The sequence below is a fragment of the Cricetulus griseus genome, chromosome 2, assembly GCF_003668045.3.
Source record: "Cricetulus griseus strain 17A/GY chromosome 2, alternate assembly CriGri-PICRH-1.0, whole genome shotgun sequence".
NCBI classification, from domain to species: domain Eukaryota; kingdom Metazoa; phylum Chordata; class Mammalia; order Rodentia; family Cricetidae; genus Cricetulus; species Cricetulus griseus.
Window position 1 is genome coordinate 370,745,096 of NC_048595.1, and position 21,971 is coordinate 370,767,066.

At 44.4% G+C, this 21,971-nt stretch overlaps 1 protein-coding gene across 1 annotated transcript; it reads left to right on the plus strand.

The window, feature by feature from the left end:
- Window positions 1–18,123: 18,123 nt before the first annotated feature.
- On the plus strand, window positions 18,124–21,679 carry Chrac1 (chromatin accessibility complex subunit 1). The gene is made up of 3 exons (XM_027403777.2): window positions 18,124–18,317; window positions 20,375–20,501; window positions 21,112–21,679. Exons 1-3 carry the CDS (start codon window positions 18,171–18,173, stop codon window positions 21,228–21,230), a joined length of 393 nt encoding a protein of 130 aa, XP_027259578.1. The 5' UTR covers window positions 18,124–18,170; the 3' UTR covers window positions 21,231–21,679.
- The last annotated feature ends 292 nt before the right edge of the window (window positions 21,680–21,971 follow it).

Genomic DNA, 21,971 nt, shown 5'->3' on the forward strand with positions numbered 1-21,971 from the left:
GCCATGGTGGAGTGTGCCTGTAATCCCCAGCACTAGGGAGGCAGACACAGAGGGATCCCTGGGATTTTTGAGCCAAGTTGCCTCAACAGACTGACTGACTTCAGGTTCACTGAGAGATCTGAAAAACTAAAGTGGAGAAAGACTGAGGAAGACACACAAGGTTGACCACTGACCTCCACATAAACAAGCACATAAAAAAGTACACACATATATACTATAGACACAAATAACGCAATGGTGGTGGTTACCGTTTATGGAACTCCTACCTGACCATTTGCAATGTAAAACAGGGCATCCTAGTTAAAAGGGCAGCTGTACCTTGTGACCCTTCTTTGGTATGAATCCATTGAAAAAATAAAATACAGATATTAGACTATGTAAATTACACTGTTGATTTATTGTCAATATGTTGAATGGAGAGGACCCAGAATTTTGGGTTTGACTTCCTAACTCCTCCTTTAGGGTTATTCCGACTCCAGTATAGACAGCAACCCTCCCTTAAAGTCAACACTTAGGGTTCTGATATAGTTCAGTAGTTAAGAGCAAATACTCTTCAAGCAGAGGACCAGAGTTCCAAGCCCAACACGCATGTCAGATGACTCACAACTGTCTGTAACGCAGCTGTAGAGGATCTGACCCTTCTGACTTCTGTGGCACCTGCACTCAATGTACACATAATGGTACACTTATAATAAAGTCAACAGCTATAAAAGAAGATTTTGAGACAGCTCTCATGTAGCCCAGGTTGGCTTTGAAACTTGCTGTGTAATCCAGGAGGACCTTGATCTTCTGAGTCTTTTGCCTACAACTGCACAGTTGAGGATCATAGGGATGTGGGGACTGAACCCAAGACTACATGCATGCTAAGAGAGCAGTGTACCAAAAAGCCTGGAATCTAACCCCGAGGTTAGCTGATCCACGCTCATTTCAAACCTCACAGTGCCTCTGTGAGACAGCTCTACTGTCCGGGTGGATGGAAAGTGAAGGAAAAGGGCTCGGTGGTAAATAAGCAGCAAGCCAGAGTGTCACTTAGGTTTGGGGTGTGTTGAGTTCAGAGGTGGAGCCACCTGAGAAGGTCCCTGGAGTAAGAGAGGCTATGTCCCCCTTTTGCAAAACGCTATGGCACCAGACTTAAAAGAGAGGGCGACACCAAAGTGTCAGCCAAACCATGGACTCTTGGGAAGCAGGGTCGAAATTGTAAAGCCTAGTGTCCCTCGGTCCATTGAATGAAGGAATGAAGTAATGAATGAATGAATGAATGAATGAGCTAAGTCCCTACTCCAGCACCAGTAGTCGGCCAATCAACGCCTTTACCAGCGGCCCCGCCCGCAAGGCCACACCTCCCGCCCGCCGTCAGAGTACCCTCCGGATGCTTGCAAACTCCGGGAGTGGATTATAGTGCCTTCTGAGACTGCGCATGCTCCGCGGCGCCCAGGGGGCAGATTTGAAAGCGATTGGCCAGGAGAAGCCAAGCTCCTCCCGACTCCGCCCACCCCAGCGCAGGTCCTATCCACAGCCGAAGGCTCGCCTTTCCCAGCACCGCCCCGCCGCACACAGCGCAAGGCGGAACCAATCATCAACCAGGATGAAACAGAAAGAGGCGAACCGGAAGTGACGCAGACCAGCGGAAGGCGGGCAGTCGGAGCTCGTTGCCCTGGGAACTGAGCTCTCGGCTGCGTCAATCGTGCGTCATAGGTAGGTAGGGCTCTTACCGTCTACGCATGCGCGGCCATAGACGCAAGCGCGGGAACAACCCTAATTTAGGCCAAAAAAGGGTTCAGAGGCGCGTGTGAAAATGGTCTGTGTCGGGGGAAAGGATATGTGCCCGACCAGCTCAGCGACCCAGGAGTCTGCGTGGGTGTTTGTGTGAGATGTCAAACTGAAATACATTTTTGTTTTCCTTTTGAGACAGGAGCCCATGAAACCTAGGTTGGCTTTGAACTACATAAGTAGCGGAGGGTGACCTTGAACCCCTGATCCTCTAGTCTCCACCTTCTTCGTGCTAACATTCCTGTACCACCACACCTGGTTTATAATATGCTGAGGATCAAGCCCAGAGCCTCAAGAGTCTTACTTAGCCCTCTACCGATGGAGCTAGAGTCAGCCCTTCCCCACTTTGTATTTAAAACGCAGCCATGCCGGAACACTTTATTCAGGGTAACTTGAATGAATTCATGTTCACTCCTGTTTGGCTCAGAATGAACTACTTTGTTAGGTCTTTTTTCCAAAATCATGTCCTGATTGGATGCTAGTAAGGTCATTTAAATAGAACAGTTCTTCGTTCTCAAAGAGATTATTAAATGTGGGAAATAGTTTGGAAACAGTATGTTCTTTACAACTGTAAGAAAACTGGCCAGAGTTGTCAACAAAACTCGCAGCTTTATGCAGATTCACCAAAATTTTTCCTGCTGCCTAATTTATCATTGTCTTGGTGTAGCTGTCGTGTAGAAGTAACACATTTATGCATTGATGAGGAATAGCGTTTTTGCACACACAACAACTTGTTAAAATTTGTTAGTTTACCTAAGTATTATATTTGTGCTTAAGTGCTCAACCAACTCACAGTGCCCACTTGTAGAACAAGAAATATGGTCCAAAAATTTGTAACTCAATTTTAGAAAGTGGAATTTTACCCTTAAAAGAGAAGTATAAGAGGGGACTGGAGAGATGGTTCAGTAGTTAAGAGCAGAGGCTGCTCTTCAAGATGGACCCGGGTTCTATTCCCAGCACCCACATAGCAGCTCACACCTGTCTGTAACTCCATTTCCAGGGGATCTGGTATCCTTACACCATTGCACATAAAGTTAAATAAAGTTTTTTTGTTTTGTTTTGTTTTTTAAGAGAGAGAAGTACAGAAAAGAATTAGAAAAAAAAAAATCCTACCAAGAATTAATCGGAGAACCTGCAATTCCACATATGACCACCAGATGTCAGAAGGCGCCAGCAGCCATGCTAAGAAAACAAGACGCCTGTGTTGAATTAGGATCTAATTGCCTCAAATTGCCTCTGAAACCAGGGTTTTGACAATTTGTCAGGGATCCTGGGTCAGGGAGTACAGGGCAAATCCTGAGTAGACAATCGGAGGAAGACCTCATAAGAGAGATTTAAATGAATTGGCAGCAGTTTAATTCTTGAACAGAAATTTAAGACTTCAACTTATGCTTTAATCCCAGAACTACGGAGGTGGGGGCGTACAGATCTCTGTGAGTTCAAGGCTAGCCTGGACTACATAGAGAGTCCCTTATCGCTAAAAGAAATGGAATTTAAGCCCGGGCGTTGTTGGCACACGCCTTTAATCCCAGCACTTGGGAGGCAGAGACAGGGGGATCTCTGTGAGTTCGAGACCAGCCTGGTCTACAAGAGCTAGTTCCAGGACAGCCTCCAAAGCCACAGGGAAACCCTGTTTCGAAAAACCAAAAAAAAAAAAAAAAAAAGAAAGAAAGAAATGGAATTTGAGTTATTAAGTATCCTGCTTTTTATTACATTGTATATCAAATGTCACATAATATAATTGGAAACAGATGTAGTTATTATATGTGTGATACTGTTGCCTTACAACTAGAATGTTGGCCTTATACTCTGTATCTTAACTATTAGAGCATTAAACAAAAATTTATTTTTAAAATTTTTATTTATTTATTCATGTGTATATGTGAGTGCTTCTGTGATAACTTTAGCCCCAGCGTTTAGGAAGCAGGCACAGGCAGATCTTTGTGAGTCTGAGGACAGCTGGGGCTACATAGAAAGGCTACAAAGAAAAACAGGCAGGGGCCACTCATGATGGAGCATACTTGTAACCCCAACTCTCAGGACTCAGGCAGGACTGCAAGTCCAAAGACAGCTTGGGGTACATAGCCACATAGCAAGATCCTGTCTCAAAGAGAAATGGGGGTGGGGGCATAGGAAGATGCATCTGTAGTTAAAGTACTTGACCATATAAATGTGAGGACGGGAGTTAAGATCCCGAGAGGCCATGTAAAATGGTGGGTGGGCATGGTGGCCAGCCTGTAATCCCAGTCTCAGAAGGGAAAAACAAGGGATTCCTGATAAAGCTGTCTAGCAAAACTAGCTGTATTATCGATCTGGGTTGTGGGGTTGAATGAGGGGCCCTGCCTCATTGAAGGAGGCAAAAGAGGATCAAGGGAGATTTCCAATATCAACCTCAGGCCTCTACATGCACATGTACAAATGTACAACCCACATACACATACACCCACCCACATGCAAATTCACACATACATACCACACTGAGAGACACATGAAAAGAAAAGCGAGACAAAATATTCAAATTAAGAGACTGAGAGGTGGTTCAGTTGATTAAGTCTTTGCCCCACATGATGATTTAAATCCCCAGGACTCACTTGAAAAGAAGATATGGCAATGTGCACTGGGAAAGTGTAGAGAAAGCAGAGACGAAAGGATCCTGGGTCTGGCTAGTCAACTAGTTTACCCAGATCAGTGAACTCCCAGTCTCAAAAATAAGCTGGAGATCAATTGAGGAAGACACTACATATCAACTCCTGGCCTACACACACACACACACACACACACACACACACACACACACACACACACACACACCTGACAGGACATGTCACACTCACATGCACACAAATATACAGATGTGTTTAATAAATGAATTTTTAAACTGGGCCTTGGTGGCACATGCCTTTAATCCCAGCACTGAGGAGGCAGACGCAAGCAGATCTCTGTGAGTTCAAGGCCAGTCTGATCTACAGAGTGAGTTTCAGGACAGCCTCCAAAGCTACAGAGAAACCCTGTCTCGAACCATCCCCCCCAGAAATAAATAAATGCATTTTAAAAATTCTTCCATCAGCAAGATGGCTCAGCAGGTAAAGGTGTTCGCTGTCAAACCCTAGGACTTGAGTTCAAGCCCCAGGACCCACATGGTAAGAAGGAACAGGCTCCCACATGTGCACCCCTACACTAATGCACATATAAATAAATAAAATGTATGGAAAACAAGTTTACTAATTCTGGGATCTGAGGCTGGACAGTCACCCAAAGTTCTTCTGTAATGTTGGGGCATCCATCTTCAGCCTACAGGCCTAGAGTGTCTGGCAGACTTCTCATTGAAGCAGGAAATTTGAAACTGTTATTAACAGCTTGCCAATCATTTTTCTCTATGTCCTGCAGAATATCTGTCAGACTCTTCCATGAAGCAGGAATCCTGCAGGACTGTCCCATCTTGTTTTGGCAGATTCAACAGTCACTTTCCTGTGGGCCCTGTATGTCCAGTTTATACAGCATACAGTCAAACAGTCCAGGCAAGAGCAGTTTCTTGCCCAAATGGCTAGTCTTGCCAAGTGGAACGCAAACTCCATATGAGTTTCTTTGATGCTCATCTTCCTCTCTGAAGTAATTGGTGTTTCCAAGAGCAGTTGTGTCTCACTCTCATGAAAACCCTAAACCATTTTAAATGCCATATTCTGTAGGTCTTTGAAAGGTTTGAAGAATATCTATCCATTTGAAATATATCTCTGTATATCTAGAAAATCTAACATAACTATAAGTTTTGACTATAATAGGTGACTACAATCTGTATTTAATTATATGTACATATTTTTTTTTGTTTTTCAAGACAGGGTTTCTCTGTAGCTTTGGAGTCTGTCCTGGAACTCGCTCTGTAGACCAGGCTGGCCTTGAACTCACAGAAATCCGCCTGCCTCTGCCTCCCAAGTGCTGGAATTAAAGGCATGTGTCACCACCACCCAGCTATATGTTACATTTTTAAAAGAGCTGTATAAACACAATATCTAAAAATGAGAAGAAATATACCTATAGCAAATTGACCTTTAATTTGTTAACAGTAAATCAAAATCCACACCAATACAAAGTATTCATTTCTATATTATACTCCCCTTTTTTACTTTAGAAGGAGATTGATGTGGTCATTGACCATTTGTAATCAACCCCATTTAAATGAAAACAAGCATTTATGAACAATATTTGGGAATTTGGGCATCATTATCTCCAAACTGCTTCCTGCTGTTTGGGGGCACTGTCAATACCATGGGGATCCCAAGAAAACCCAGAAACCTGACCAGATCCTGACTGTAGTTGTCTAAGTCTGCATCGTCTCAGCTGTCTTGGATGTTGGATCATCTGGGCCATTGCTTCAGAGGGTCTTGCTTGGTCAAACCATATTAGTCTGGAAGGAATCCACAGATTTTCCTTTTCTGTGGAAACAAAACCAAGATCTCTTTTCCAAAGTAACATGTCCTTAGACTTAAATTTAGAATTCAAGGCATTTTCAAAATATATAAATTGGATTAATCCAGCAGCATGTATAATCAAATGTCTTTTAGCAGCTGTTGCTCTTTCCTCAACAATCAATTTAAAGACAACAAAATAACTTACAGTATCCAGACTCTCTGTGTACTTTCCATCTTTTTTTTTTTAGAATTCTTTTTTTAAAGATTTTATTTATTTTGTATACAACATTCTGCTTCCATGTATATCTGCACCCCAGAAGAGGGCACCAGATCTCATTACAGATGGTTGTAAGCCACCATGTAGTTGCTGGGAATTGAACTCAGGACCTCTGGAAGAGCAGTCAGTGCTCTTAACCTCTGAGCCATCTCACCAGCCTGTACTTTCCATCTTTACATGGCTTTTTCTTTATTACTGTACTTTTTTTTGTTTTGTTTTTCAAGACAGTATTTCTCTGTGGCTTTGGAGGCTGTCCTGGAACTAGCTCTTGTAGACCAGGCTAGTCTTGAACTCACAGAGATCCTCTGCCTCACTAGTGCCGGGATTGGATATTTAGAAGGCAATTTACATGCCATTCAGATAATATCTAAGGATGAGAATGTTAAAGGTTTAGAATTATGTAAATGAAGTAACAAGGAAAATTAAAGATTCTATAAAATTCTTAGAATCTTATATGATTCACGAGATTCAATCTCTTAGTGAAACAGTGGTTTCCAAGCTACAAGCCTTGGATGACTTTGAAACAGATTCCTCCCAATCCAATGCACCTGTTCCAATCAAATATCAGGAAAATCTTCCTAGGATTGTTATGCGCACACCACTAGTCTTCCCAGTGACTATGACAGAAAAACTGCCATCAAAAAAAAAAAACCCAAATGGCCATGTTGCATATCAATGGGAACGATACAACTAAAAGACTTGAAAGGAATTAAGGAGTCTGTTGTCTCATATGGTCTCCATAGACCTTATGTCAAAGGATTATTAAATTCATGGGCAACTTTTAATAGAGTAATGCCCATAGATGGGAATGGCTAATATCAGCTGTACTTGAAAATTTATCTCAAATACAGTGGAGGGCTTTATGGAGGGAAAAGATAAAGCCCTCGAGCTTCAAGGCTTAAAGAAAGGTTATGAAGCTCCCCAAGATAAGATTTTTGGTGAGGGTCTTTTTGCTGACCCACAGGCTCAGGCTGCATATGATGACCATATATTGTCCTTATGCAGGACAGCAGCCTTAAACGCCTAGGACAAGGTTTGTGAACCAGGAGAAAGAGTAGAACCCTATACTAAGATAGCACAGGGACTGACAGAACAGTTCACTGACTTTTTACAAAGACTACAACTGACTGGCAGACTACCTTTAACTAATGAGGAAATTTTCTCCTTATGGAAGGACAATGAATACTGGCAGACAGCTTTTACTAACTTTTTGGGAACAATTAGCAACAATTATCCCAAAACTGATGGAATTAAATTCATAAAAATGACAATCTGGATCCGTCCACGTATTGTAAGAAAAACACATATTTCTGGAGTCCCTACTTTCTACACTGATGTGAACAATTCAGATAAGGCAGGATATAAATCAGGAGAGATAAGTAAAGTAGTTCCAAGTCCATATAACTCTGTACAGAACACAGAATTATACACAATTCTTATGGTACTTATGGATTTTACAGAGCCTCTCAATATAGTTACTGATTCTTAATATGCAGAGAGAGTTGTTTTACACATCGAGACTGCTGAATTCATTCCTGACGATACAGAATTAACTTCACTGTTTATACAATTACAAGAAACAATCAGGAACAGAACCAATCTGATATATATAACACACATCAGATCCCATACAGGTCTGCCAGGTTCACTAGCACAAGGCAATGATGAGATTGATTGTTTATTAATAGGAAGCATGCTAGAAGCCTCAGAATTTCATAAGAAACACCATGTAAATAGCAAAGGTTTAAAAAATGATTTCTCCATCACTTGGCAACAAGCCAAGGAGATAGTGAGAAACTGTCCCACCTGTTCATTCTACAATCAAGCTCCATTGCCAGCAGGCTATAATCGACATTCAGAGAAATGAGGTCTGCAGATGAATGTCTTTCACTTTCCAGGATTTGGAAATTTAAAATATGTGCATCATACTGTAGACACATTCTCAGGCTTTCAATGGGCCACTGCTCTTAGCTCTGAAAAGGCCAATTCTGTTATAACACACCTGTTAGAGGTAATGTCTATTATGGGTATTCCTGCACAAATAAAAACTGACAATGCTCCAGCATATGTAACCACCAAATTGGAACAGTTTTTCAAATATTATTATAACATAAATCAGGTAACCGGCATACCACACAATCCCACAGGACAAGCTGTGGTAGAGAGATCTAATCAAACACTGAAAGAAATGCTCCATAAACAGGCAGGGGGGACAAAACCCCCCAAACATATGTTACATAATGCTTTATTAACACTAAACTTTCTTAATGCTAATGAGAAAGGACAAACAGCTTCAGAAAGACACTGGACTACAGAAAAAACTTGTGAACTAAATCAGCCAGTATACTTCAAAGATGTATTGACCTCTGTATGGAAACCAGGACATGTGTTATGTTGGGGAAGGGGTTTTGCCTTTGTTTCCACAGGAGAAGAAAACCTTTGGATACCATCAAAGTTGATCAAGATTCAAGTCAAAAAAGAAAAACCCCTCAATGAGGAGAAATGACGGGACACACCAAGGTATATCTCATAAACTGTATCGAAACCTCACAAAGAAAAGGGAAGTGTTTTGTTTTCATCTTCACAGGAAAACTCATCTCCAGGAAATAAAAGGACTCTGAATGTATAGATACCTGAAGAAGTGAGGATAGCTATCCAAAAAGAACCATCAAACAAAAGGAATTTGTCATATGGTAAACTCTAAAAATGTCTCTATATAAAATCTATTTCTCTTTAATTCCTAGTCCCTATTCAATTAAACCAATGATAGTTTTAGAGTTAGATTTGGCTTTCCTCCTCTAAATCCAAGCATGTTGCTAAAATAAAATTCAGAGTTTTTGTACTATATCAAGAAACCAATTGATGTAATACAGAATAAGAAAACAATTGGGGACTGTCATTTACCTATTCTCAGCTCTTTCTCTGAAAATATAAATTCCCTCATAATTGTTATTTTCCTTGTTGCCTTTCCCAGTATGCACACATATAAAAGTTAAAATTTCTCTGGTAACATTAATGTTTAAGTTCCCCATAGTCAATGAAGAACTTCCTAACAGCAATCCTTGAACTCTCTGGAAAGAAAATGGGCCCCACCTCATCGAGTCCACTGGATCCAATTTAATTCATTTGAACTGACACTCTGGCCAGAGCTTCAGGTACTGTCTTCAATCAACACAAGGACTTCAATCAAGATGAGGACTTTAACCAACACCTTCAATCAAGCATCTCCCACCAAACACAGACTGGATATAATCCACTCAAGACTTCCACTACTGTAACATTTTCTCCCTACAGGACCCCACGAGGTTATCATCATCCCATTTCAGCAGGAAGTAACTTTGAGAATACTACGCCCTTTTCCCTACTGTTGACACTAAGGATAATGTACACCTAGTTAGGGCTAGTTTCCTATTGTTTAGGGTTGGGTTTGGAAGGAAGAGTTCAGTCATCTTTCAGATGACTTTAGGGTTTAGTTGGAAAATATATAGTTAGGATATGATATAAGTAGATTATTATATCTTCTTGTGATTCACCTTTATGATTGTTAATTATAGATAACTTACACGATTAAGTTTAAATCCTCTTTAGACTAAAAGAGGAATTGTAGGGAGAAACCCTGATTAGAGGTACCGCTGACTATGCCTGCTTGGGCATGGGTCAGAGTTACATAACAAGGATTTAAGAAGGAAGAAGGTGGGCACATGGCTGTCTTTCACCTGGCTGAACTGACTGGGAAGCATTTCTGGGTCTGTCCTGCTCAGGTGCAAACCTCGTCACTGGCTCCCTTGCGTAACTTTATCCTGTCTCTTTTTCTCTCACAAGCCTATGTATATTTTTAAACACAATGTAAACCTTTAGAGGTTTTTCTTTATCTGAATCTGTCTTAACTGTAAATCTTTACCTTTTTCTAGCCACGTGGTCTTTATTTGCTAACCAACATTGCTAAAATGAAAGCGGCGACTGTTTTAGCTGCTATCTTTCCAAGATGGTGGGGGTACATTTACCACCAGCACTGAGAACTGTGCTCACTGCCTTGGTCTATGCTGCCATCAAGCCACAGGCTGCCAGCTTGGAAAGCCAGCTGCTCATACACACCATTGAATTGTTAGCAAGAGCCCTGTAGTTTTTGCCACTTAAGCTGAGTCAGGAAGCCTCTCTTAAAGGAGCCACTGAGTCTCAGCTTGTCTCTAGCAAAACAGACCACCGGAGAAAATGCTGCTACCATGAAGTCGTGCTTATCTCTGTGCTTTTGCTTCTAAAATCTCTTTTTAAGCTTTTTGAAGTTTTCATGTGGAAATTCATAAAACAACATCCTGATAACATTTTGTAACGACAAATTTTTACACCAAGCCGCCCATCCCCACTGCCAGGTGGGCACCCGAAATAACACACAGAGTCATATATTAATTACAATGCTGCTAGCCAATGACTAGGATTTCTTATCTGCTATCTCTGTCTTAAGTATCAACCATAATTATTAATCTATATATTTTATGAGACTTATCTGATCGAGGATGCCAGTGGCATTCGTCCTCTCGTCAGGCTGACATGGCGGCTCCCAGACAAGAGAGGAGGAGGAAGAGTGCAATTTCCTGCTTGTCCCTTTTTATATTCTGAGTCTGCCTGCTATGTCACTTCCTGCCTGGATCACAAGACTTCTCTTTGCTACCATTCCTACTGTAATAGTCACTGTGGTCATCTTGGCTTCAGCAGACATTCCATTTGATAACTGGAGATAACTTAGGACCCCCTTTGCTAGGGAATGGTTGCAAATGCATTGATTGGTTCAGAAAACCGGCCTCAAGATCCGCCCATCTTGGTTGAGTGCAAAGCCACAATAAGCACAGCCAACTCTCCATAAATGTTTATTTAGGAGTGCATTTTGCTTTGGTTTTTGTTTGTTTTGGTTTTTTGAGACAGGGTATCTCTGTGTAGCCGTGGCTGTCCTAGAACTTGCCCTGTAGATCAGGCTGGTGTTGAATTCACAGAGATCCATCTGCTTCTGCCTCCCTAGTGCTAGGATTAAAGGTGTGTGCCACCACTGGCTGACTAGGAGTGCACCCTTAAGTGTGCTCAGTTGTAACTCAAAGTCAAGCTTATTTTGAAGGTGCATCAGCACTGGAATCTGCCCCTGAAGGTGCCTGCCTTGCCTAGTCACTATTACACACATTTCAGTTCTCACTGGGCAGAACAGAGCTCTGAAATATTCTCTGGGCATTTCAAATGGTGGGGACTTACAGCTAACTACTGCTGTCAAGAGTGTGAAGTGACAGAAGCAAGAGGGCTATGAGGAGAGAAGTACAAGGGCAGATGCTGCCTGGAAATAAGGCAGCTAGGTGGCCCTGAGCCAAGTGCTCCCACTACAAATCCTACCTAGTTGGTAGTACTCACTGTGCCCCCTCTACAGCCACCACCCAACACCAGAATTTACTAGCACACAGATAAACATGTTTCTTCCTCTCTCCTCACATATGGTCTATCACATATGTTGCTCTCTGGCAGAACAGAACAGAAACTGACAGCCAGAGGTTCTGAGGGGTAGCCTCTGCTGAGGTGAGAGTGCTTCAGAGGCATCAGGAATTAATGGACACACACTTCTTGGGAGTTGAGAAGACTGAGCTCTCACTGGGCTCTCCGAAGTACAGGGACATACCTGTGATAGTTAATGCTTAAATCTGACACAATCTAGAGCCACCTAGATGGTTTATTCTAGTAATGTATCTGTGATGGGCTACCTTGATTGGGTTAATCAGGGAGGACTCACCCTAATCTGCTAGTCTTATTAAAAAGGAGAATGCCTCTGAGTGGTGGTGGCACACACCTTTAATCCCAGCACTTGGGAGGAAGTGGTGGATCTCTGTGAGTTAGAGGCCATCCTGGTCTACAGAGCAAGTTCCAGAACAGGCTCCAAAGCTACAGAGAAACCCTGTCTCAGAGGAAAACAAAAAGAGAGTGAAGGGACCAGACCCTCACCCAGCCCCCTGCTTTAGCAGCCATTACAGGCTGCAGAAAAGACCCAGAAACATGTAGGCCTTTGACTCAGCACATATTGCTAAGTTTCCAGCTTTCTGACCTTGCAGGACCTGCCCTAGTCACTAGGAGGTCACATGTGGCAAGGAACCAATCAGAAGTTAGCTGGTTGGCTCTGGACATGCTTTATGATAAAAGTGACAACAGTGAAGTGCAGAGCATAGCAACTGCCCTGGGAGGGCCTACAGACCATAACAACCAGTTGACCAATCAACACAGGACAGATGGCCCAAGACAGGAAGCACACCAATCCTGAGACTGTTTCGTATCCCTAGACACTCCCCTTGGTCTCTTCAATAAATCCCTTGCCTCTAGGCCCCTTCAGGTCTTTCTCACGACTTCCTCACGCCAACCGCTGTGTTGGATGGAAGAGGGAACCAAGTTAGACAGTTAACTCCTTAAACAATAAAAGATTCTTTGTTTTTGCATCGGAACAGGTCTCCTGGTGATTTTGGGATTCAGAATTTGGGCACAACAAGATAAAGCCCCCCGAGCACCAGCACTATCTGTTTGCTGAGGGCTGACATAATGTGACCAGTTACTTGATGCTCCCCCACTGCTGTGACACAATTTGTGCCAGTACAGACTATACTCTGGAACTGAGTCAACACAAAGACTTCCTTTCCTAAGTTGGTCAGGTCTGTCATAGCAATAACATAAGCAATGAAGACAGTAGTCTTCAGTGCTCCTGCTGTCTTGGGCTGAAGCTCACCTTTCTCTCAAGTGGTGGGCATTTGTCCTTTTCATGACTGTCTCCTTTGCTCCTTTCTCTACTTCCCAAATTGCTGTCATGTCAACACATGACCCAATCTCCTCACCCATCCTCTATGAGAATTCTCGTTTTTCTTGGCTGTAGACATCTTCCTCATCTCATCTTCTCCCATCCGGTTTCCAAACATTCTCAAAACAAGCCATACAAAAATAACCATCTATGCTGGGCGGTGGTGGCACACGCATTAAATTCCAGCACTTGAGAGGCAGAGACAGGTGGATATCTGTGAGTTCAAGGCCAACCTGGTCTACTGAGCAAGTTCCAGGGTAGCCTCCAAAGCTACAGATAAATTCTGTCTTGAAAAAAAAAAAAAAAAAAGCATGCCAAGAAACCTTCAAGGACCAATCTGATAGCATTTTTTGGTTTTTCTGTTGAGCTGTTCCTTGTTTGGCCATATCCTAGTGTTTGCTACTGGAGGTTCGGGTCTGGACATTTAGATTCTAAGCCTGTTAACGAATTAAAAATAAGGGAGGGTGGGTAGAGGAGGAGTAGAAGGACAGGAGGGAGAGAAAACTGTGATTGGTATGTAAAATAAGATGCTTTTTAATTTAAATAAAAAAATATTAAAAAAAAAAGAATCACCAGTCTGTGATGGCACACGCCTTTAATGCCAGCACTTGGGAGGCAGAGGCAGGTGGATCTCTGTGAGTTCAAGACCAGCCTGATTTACAGCTCGAGTTCCTGGACAGGCTCCAAAGCTACTGAGAAATCAAACCAACCAACCAAACAAAAAGAATCAAAAGATGCTGGTGTTGTGCCCAAATTCTGAACCCCCAAATCACCAAGAGGCCCATTTAGATGCAAAAGCAAAGAGTCTTTTATTTCAGTTGTTTAACGAGCTAACCCCATTAGCTCAGGCCTTTCATCCATCCACTGAGGCAGATGGTTGGAGAAGGACCCCAAGAAACCACAAGGCAGGGATCTTACAGGGCATCGTAAGAGGGGTGTCTAGGGGTACGCACAGTCTCAGGATTGGTGTGCTTCCAGGCTTGGATGCCCTGTCCTGTGTTGATTGGTCAACTGGTTGCTATGGCCCATAGTCCCTCCCAGGGCAGTTGCTATGCTCTATAAGTCAGTATTGTGCACTTGTAGTAAAGCACACCCAGAGATGTAAAGCATAGCCCAGGGCTTCTGACCTCCAAGTGACCAGGACAGACCCAGCAAGTTCAGATGAGCACATGTTAGCCTGTCATGGCTGCCAAAAAGGGGGGCTTGCCCCTTTACTGGTGGCGGTGGCACATGCCTTTAATCCCAGCCCTTGGAAGCAGAGGCAGGCAGATCTCTGTGAGTTTGAGGCCAGTCTGGGCTCCAAGGAGAGTTCCAGGACAGCCAGAGCTGTTAGAGAAATTCTGTCTTGACAAACAAAACAAACAAACCCAAAAAGAAAGGAAAGGCTCACACAGATTGTAAAATAGCAGGGAAACTTTATTTAAAGCAAAACAATACAGATTAGGAATGTACAGTCAAAAGAACAGTGGGTCACATGAGTGTAGGTCATTGCTCTAGCTTCTGAGGTCTAAAGGAAGGGGAGTTACTAATGAAGGGACCAGCTCTCCATTTCGGCAGCCATGACAGTAACACATGCTTGCCATGACCTTGCCCTGGTCACTAGAAGTCAGATGCCTGCCTCATGACAAGGAACCAATCAGAAGTTAGCTGGCAGCACTATGCTTTACGGCTCTGGGTGTGCTTTACGGACAAGTGCACAGCAATGACGCACAGAGCATAGCAACCACCCTGGGAGGGCCTATGGGCCAAAATAACCAATTGGCCAATCAACACAGGGCAAACCCTCCAAGCCTGGAGTCACACCAATCCTGAGCCTGTGCGTACCCCTAGACACTCCCCTTACGCTGCCCTACAAGATCTCTATGCAGCCCCTACGAGCTGTCTTTGCTAGCCATCCGTCATGGCAGGTGGGTGAAAGACCCGAGCTAACATGGGATTAGCTTGTTAAACAACAATAAAGCCTCATTCAGTTTGCAGCAAGCTCTCGAATCCGCCTGGTGATTGGGGTGACCTCGGTCCTGGGCTGGGACCCCGGAGGCCTGAGTTTTCCGGGGGTCTAACACTAAGAGGTGTAGTTTGGGTGGTTCACTTTTTGACAGACTATATTACAACCTCTTTTTTTGGGGGGTGGTTGCCGAGGCAGGGTTTCTCTGTGGCTTTGGAGGCTGTCATAGAACTAGCTTTTGTAGACCAGGCTGGTCTCGAACTCACAGAGATCAGCCTGCCTCTGCCTCCTGAGTGCTGGGATTAAAGGCTTTCGTCACCACCGCCAGGCAGAACCTCTTTTCTACTGTACATTTCCCCATAATGTGTGATTTTAACTACATGCACACCCAATTATACATAGGCAAAAGATGGTAAATGGAGTTTTCCTAAAAGTTCATTTTAAGGACAGTTTCCTCTCTTTTCATTACTAGAATACAACCAAATATAATGTAAGTTTGATTCCAATTAAGTGAAGGAAAAACTTATTCTTTTGTTCAGAGTGTGTTCACATTCCTATGTGTGTGTGTGTTGCATGATGGGGGGTGTTGTAATTTACGAAAAGCAGTGCAAGAGAAAGATGCCAATCAACAGGGACAGAGGGTTTTGTTTTGTTTTGTGTGGAAAGGTATCATAAAAAGTGGTAAGGGTAGGGTGGGGAGACTGGCCTCTGGGGGCAGGACGGGGGGAGGGGAGGAGGGGAGAGGACGGGAAAGGGAGGGGGAGGGAGGAACAGACAGATAAGTGAGATCCAGAGACAGCAAGGAGGATGGGAAGTGGGCAGGGCCCTTTTAAAAGGGAACACAGTGAATGTGCACAGGTGGTGCTCTTAGTGGCTGCAGCTGAGAGCATATCCTGTCAGAACCCCAAGGACAGGCCAGTACAGATGCCTGAATACTAAAAGGGAGGGGTGTGGTAAGTGTCCTAGGCTGTTAGCTGCATTGTTTGGAGTGCATGCACAGCTCAAGTCAAGTGACATCCCAAGTTCCTAAACTATTCCTTATGCTTGTGTACTTCACTGTGTGAGAGGAAGCATATAACAGACAATACTTATCCTGTCTGCTGAGCCTTCTTGTATAGCTTTCCTTTTCTTCAGATCTGAGCACAAATATCACTTCTCAGAGGCCAACCTACCACACAGGCATGCCACTTCCCATTAAAAATGGTATTTTTTTCCAGTACATCTGGATCTGAAAGTAATCTTGTTGCCAGCAGGCAACATGGCTAACTTGCTCACTGACTGTACCCTTGTGCCTGACACTATCACTGGAACACTAAGTTCTATATCTATGGACTTCAACCAACCTGGAATACAAGGTATTCAAGGGGAAAAAAAAATCCCCCTTGCTGCCGGGTGGTGGCGGCACACGCCTTTAATCCCAGCACTCGTGAGGCAGAGGCAGGCGGATCTCTGTGAGTTCGAGACCAGCCTGGTCTACAAGAGCTAGTTCCAGGACAGCCTCCAAAGCCACAGAGAAAGAAAAAAAAGAATTAAACAGCCGGTCGTTGGTGGTGCACGCCTTTAATCCCAGCACTCGGGAGGCAGAGGCAGGCGGATCTCTGTGAGTTCGAGGCTAGCCTGGTCTCCAGAGCGAGTGCCAGGATAGGCTCCAAAGCTACACAGAGAAACCCTGTCTCAAAAAACCAAAAAAAAAAAAAAAAAGAAAAAGAAAGAAAAAAGAATTAAACATGTGAAATTTCAGTATACGTGGGGATCTTAGAACCAGTTCCCCAAAAGAGACTGAGGGACAGCTCTATACTGTACTTATTTGATCTATGATAGACAACACTGAAACCTAACATGATCCAAGCTACAAAACCCTGCCGGTTAGCTGGGCATTGATGGTGCACACCTTTAGTCCCAGTACTCAGGAGGCAGAGGCGGGAGGATCTCTGTGAGTTCGAAGTCTACAGAGCCAGTTCCAGGACAACCTCCAAAGCAACACCGAGAAACCCTGTCTCGAAAAACCAAAACCAAACCAAACCAAACAAACAAAAACAAAAATCCCTGGCAATTTAGTTCCTCCAATTAAATTTGGTGCCAATTTACAAGTTTTGTCCTATTCAGGCCACATCAACTTTCCCAACTTTACAACTCATCTTGGCGGAAGTCCATGGTCTCATGGTTCCACCTTTGGACCCCGACTTCCTGCTATTGCTCTACGGACCACCACTTGCTTGTATGTTTCTGAACAGTCTTCATTCTACCTAATCTGCTTCCTACTCCTTCAGATATGATTCATCTCCTTCAACGAGATCTTGTGTGCTTTGTTTTGTTTTGTTTTTCGAGTCAGGGTTTCTCTGTGTCTTCCTGGCTGTCCTGGAACTGGCTCTGTAGACCAGGCTGACCTTGAACTCACCAGAGATCCGCCTGCCTTTGCTTCTCCAGTGCTAGGATTACAGGCGTGTGCCACCAACGCCCGGCTAGGTCTTGTGTGCTTTGATTGGCCTTGAACCCTTGCTGATCCTCTAGGCTTTGTGGTGGGATTACAGGAGACTCAAGGGCCATCTCACCCGCCTCTTTAACAGGCTAATCCCCATGGGCCCTAGGGCAAGGGCAGAGGCTGCTTCTCCTCCCTACTTCCCTGGCCAAACGTTGCTTCTTTCTCTCTTTTCCGGTCACACCGTTCATCTGATTACCCGAGTGTGGCACATGCTTGCTTGCTGGCCACCTCTAGAACGAGGCGTCATAACACATTTCTCTTTCTTTAGCTTTTGACAGGACGGGTCGGTGCAGCTCGGGGATTCCCGAACGCACTAGGAAGCCTGCAAGCAAGAGCTTCTTCCGGTCGCCAGCCGCGGCGTTGGCGTTTCCGAGGGGATCTTCCTGGGTGCCGTCACCCAAGCTTTCGGGCCACCGCGCGACACGGCGTCTGCGCAGGCGCGAACGCGCGGGGCATCACGGGCCGCCGGGACACAGAAGATGGCGGATGCGGCCGTGGGTAAGGACAAGTGCGGGGAACAGCGGCTCGTGTCGCTGCCCCTGTCCCGCATCCGAGTCATCATGAAGAGCTCTCCTGAGGTGTCCAGCATCAACCAGGAGGCGCTGGTGCTCACGGCCAAGGCCACGGTGAGCGGCCGGCGGGGCGACGTGAGGGCGGGTGCGGGCACTAACCGCCCCTCGGGCTCCGCACACGCCCAGCCTTTCGGCTGCCCTGCGGGGGCCGCGCGCCCCAGCCTCTTCTCCTGCGCCTGCGCGCTCCGTATCCCCCCTCCCCGTGGTCTCAGCCCCGCCCACCCGCGCCGCTTGTCCTCTGGGCTGCTTCCGCCCTGCGAGCTCACTCCTCTCCCAGCGTTCCTTGCGCCCTGCCCACCGCGTCATTCCCTGGGAGTTGATGCGGGTCTCCACTGCGCGTGCGGCCCTCGGTTTCTGTCGCTGGCCTCCCGCGGAGTGATGCGCGCGGGAGGGGGTGGTGTCTCGAAGCTTCCAGGGTATATCCTGTCTGGGTATCTAGGGATCTCCAGCCTTCAGGCCTCTGCAGATCGTCAGGTCTATGCAGGCAACAATTGGTCACAAGTTGGATTCCAGGGACAAGTTTATAACCAACCACACAGCCCCCCTCCCAAAACAACACAGATCGCTTTGTGTTTTTATTCATTTTGTGTTTTGAGACGGGTCTCTATATGTTTCCCCATGCTGGCACTCTGTAGACCGGGATTACCTCAAACTCGAAAGAGATCCACTTGCCCCTGGTGCCACCAAGCCCTGCTCACTTGGTTTTGGCCTCACCATTCTGAGTGCTGGGTTTAAAAATTCTTAACCACCGTTCCTGGTTTAAAGTTTGGTCTTGATAGTGGTGGTCCGGAACCTTCCTGTTAGGAGAAGCGGCCTTGGAAACTGCCTCTAAGGTTGTTTTCAGCTTCTTCGTCTATTTCAATGTTAGTACTTTTACAATATTACGCACTAGGGCCAAGGGAGGTGCGAATGTTGTGACTTTGCAACAGAGCCAACATTAAGTAGTAGAGTCTGACAAAATACAGTAGTTCCCAGTGTCCTCCTTTTTGATAGTGATATACTATTTACAAGCAGTCTGCACACATTCCTATTTCTTTCGTGTGTGTGTGTGTGTGTGTGTGTGTGTGTGTGTGTGTGTGTGTGTGTGTGTTTTGAGACAGGGTTTCTCTGTGGCTGTGGAAGCTGTCCTGGAACTTAACTCTTGTAGACCAGACTGGTCTCAAACTGCCTCCTGAGTGCTGGGGTTAAAGATCATGGGGAAATAATTGTTTATGTGTGGTCCTGGGACTCAGGTTTTCTGTTCAGATTCATTCTAGCATTAAGGATCTAAGAACTATACACACACGTCTCTCATTACTTATTAGCTGAACTAATACTGGACCTTGGGAAAGGTTCAATTTACCATATTTCTGACCCCTCGGATCTTGCCAGAGGTGGTTGGTATTTACTGTAGTACTGTAGTTATGAGTGAACAACCTTGGGACAAGAGACTCATGTACACTGAAAATGTGTTTCGGAGAAACAGACACATGGCAGCTCACATCTGTAATCCAGGCACTTGGGAGACTGAGGCAGGAGCATCTCCAGGAATTCAAGGGTAGCCTGGATTACAGAGTAATACCTTGTCTCAGTAAACTGTAAAGTCCTTGGCAGTCCAGATAGAATTTTTGAATAGTTTTTTGTTCCATTTTTAGGTGTTTATTTATTTATTTAGATACTGTAGATGATTGTTCCATTTATTGTAAAGGCTGGTGACACTCCACCCTACTTCATCACTGTTTCCAGATAGCATCTCATGTAGCTCAGACTTGCCTCAAACTTGCTATGTAGCCACAGTTGCCCTTGGTTTCCTGTGCCTCTTGCTTCCTCCACCTGTGGAGTGCTGGTATGATAAGTGTGCAGCACAGCTCTTCCCTGAAACCAAAGTCATTATAATCGTTGTAAATATTTTCCATGTTACACACCTAAGCTCAGCTGGAAAATGCCTGCTGCCTCCTGCTCTACACAGGCATGCTTCTTCCTCATATAAACTGATGTCTTATAATTTGAGGAACCAATCAGAAGTATTAATGGACTTTTAAGCTTACAAAATCTGTGATGAGTTTTCCAACCTGACCTTTCATCTGTTTTTTTTTTTTTTGTTTGTTTGTTTTGTTTTACTGTTGGTTTAGGAACTCTTTGTTCAGTATCTAGCCACCTGTTCCTACAGACACGGCAGTGGCAAAACCAAGAAAGCACTGACATACAGTGACTTAGCCAGCACTGCAGAGGACTCAGAGACCCTTCAGTTTCTCTCAGGTACTTAATCTTTGGGACATTCTGGTTAAAAAACAAAACAAAACAAAAAACTTGTAGCGGCTCTTTGTTCCTTTATTTTTCTGTGTGATGCCTCAGTTTACCCGGACCTGGCACAGGGAAGTGTTCTAGCCTTCTCTATTTGAGCCCATGAAGAATTGTAGAAGTTGACAATATACACAGGATGCATGGCTGGCTAGCAGACTCACTCAGAGCTGTATACTTGTCCTGTTCCCCCTGCACCCCAACAGAGTAGCTGGTACATGTACATTCTGGTTAAAAAATGGATCAGGCCTTGGCTAGAAAGAGTTTCAGTCTGGCCTAGGGAGGGGTTTGGAAAGCCTAACCTTCCTCAGCTAGCTTGGACAGGGTTGTTCACAAAATCAGGTCAGAGAAACATGGTTACCAGCTGTGGAATGGCATCAGGTTTGTAAGTGTGCACCATGAAACAATCCCAGTTTCTTCGATTCTTCACCCAGAAGTGTACATGGATTTCATCTCTTTTAGAAGATATTCTAGGGTTAAAGTGGGAACTAGTATGTTTTGAAACTTGCATTGTTGTATTCGTAGTTCACTATAAGTGATTATTGACATAAGTTTCCTGTTTTTAAAGATATATTACCAAAGAAGATTTTAGCTAGTAAGTACCTGAAAATGCTCAAAGAGAAGAGGGAGGAAGAAGAGGAAGAAGATGACGATGGTGAAAGTGACATTGGTGAAGTTCTGGCTTAAGCCAGCAAGGAGTGGTCTCAGCCTGGTGAGCAGGTGCAAGAATAGACTCACAGCTGGGCAGTGGTGGGCACTGCAGTAGTGTAGTGCCATGTCTCAGCCTTGCAGCTTGTTGCATTCCCTCTTGCAGTGGAAAGGACTGGAGCAGCCTCCCACACAGACCCTCCAGCTGTCTACCAGGGGAGCCCTGGGCAGATGGCACTGTTGTGGCTCTGAGTACAGCAGCACACACTACTGAGCTTCATGTTGAACTTGCAGGAAGACCTGGAAAGCTCTATGTCAGCTGTCTAGTCACAGGGACATTCTTTTTTCACAAATGGCTACATGTGTAGCTCATGTACATTGTGCTACCTTTGAATTTTTTGTATTTTTTAAAAAAAATGGACTATGCATTTTTACTGTACAGAAAATTTGCTTTTCCTTTTCCATTAAAGGTTTATATTTTACAGTAACATGCTTTATTGAAGTGGTATTAGGATCTTTGGTTTTTCTAACATCTTACTGATAATTTTGTGAAATTTCAGAGTTAGCATTTCTGGCTGTAGATATGAGCCAGACAGAGTGCTCGCTTAGCAGGCACAAGGCCGGACTGCAGGCACCAAAACAAACAGCAACAACATGTTAAGTAGCTTTCCTATTCTAAGAGAGCCCCAGCACATCGGTCACATGCATTTTAAGACACAATCTTCTATGTAAATGCTTTAAGCAAGCTGGACACTGGGGATGGTTCTCATTTTTCTGTTG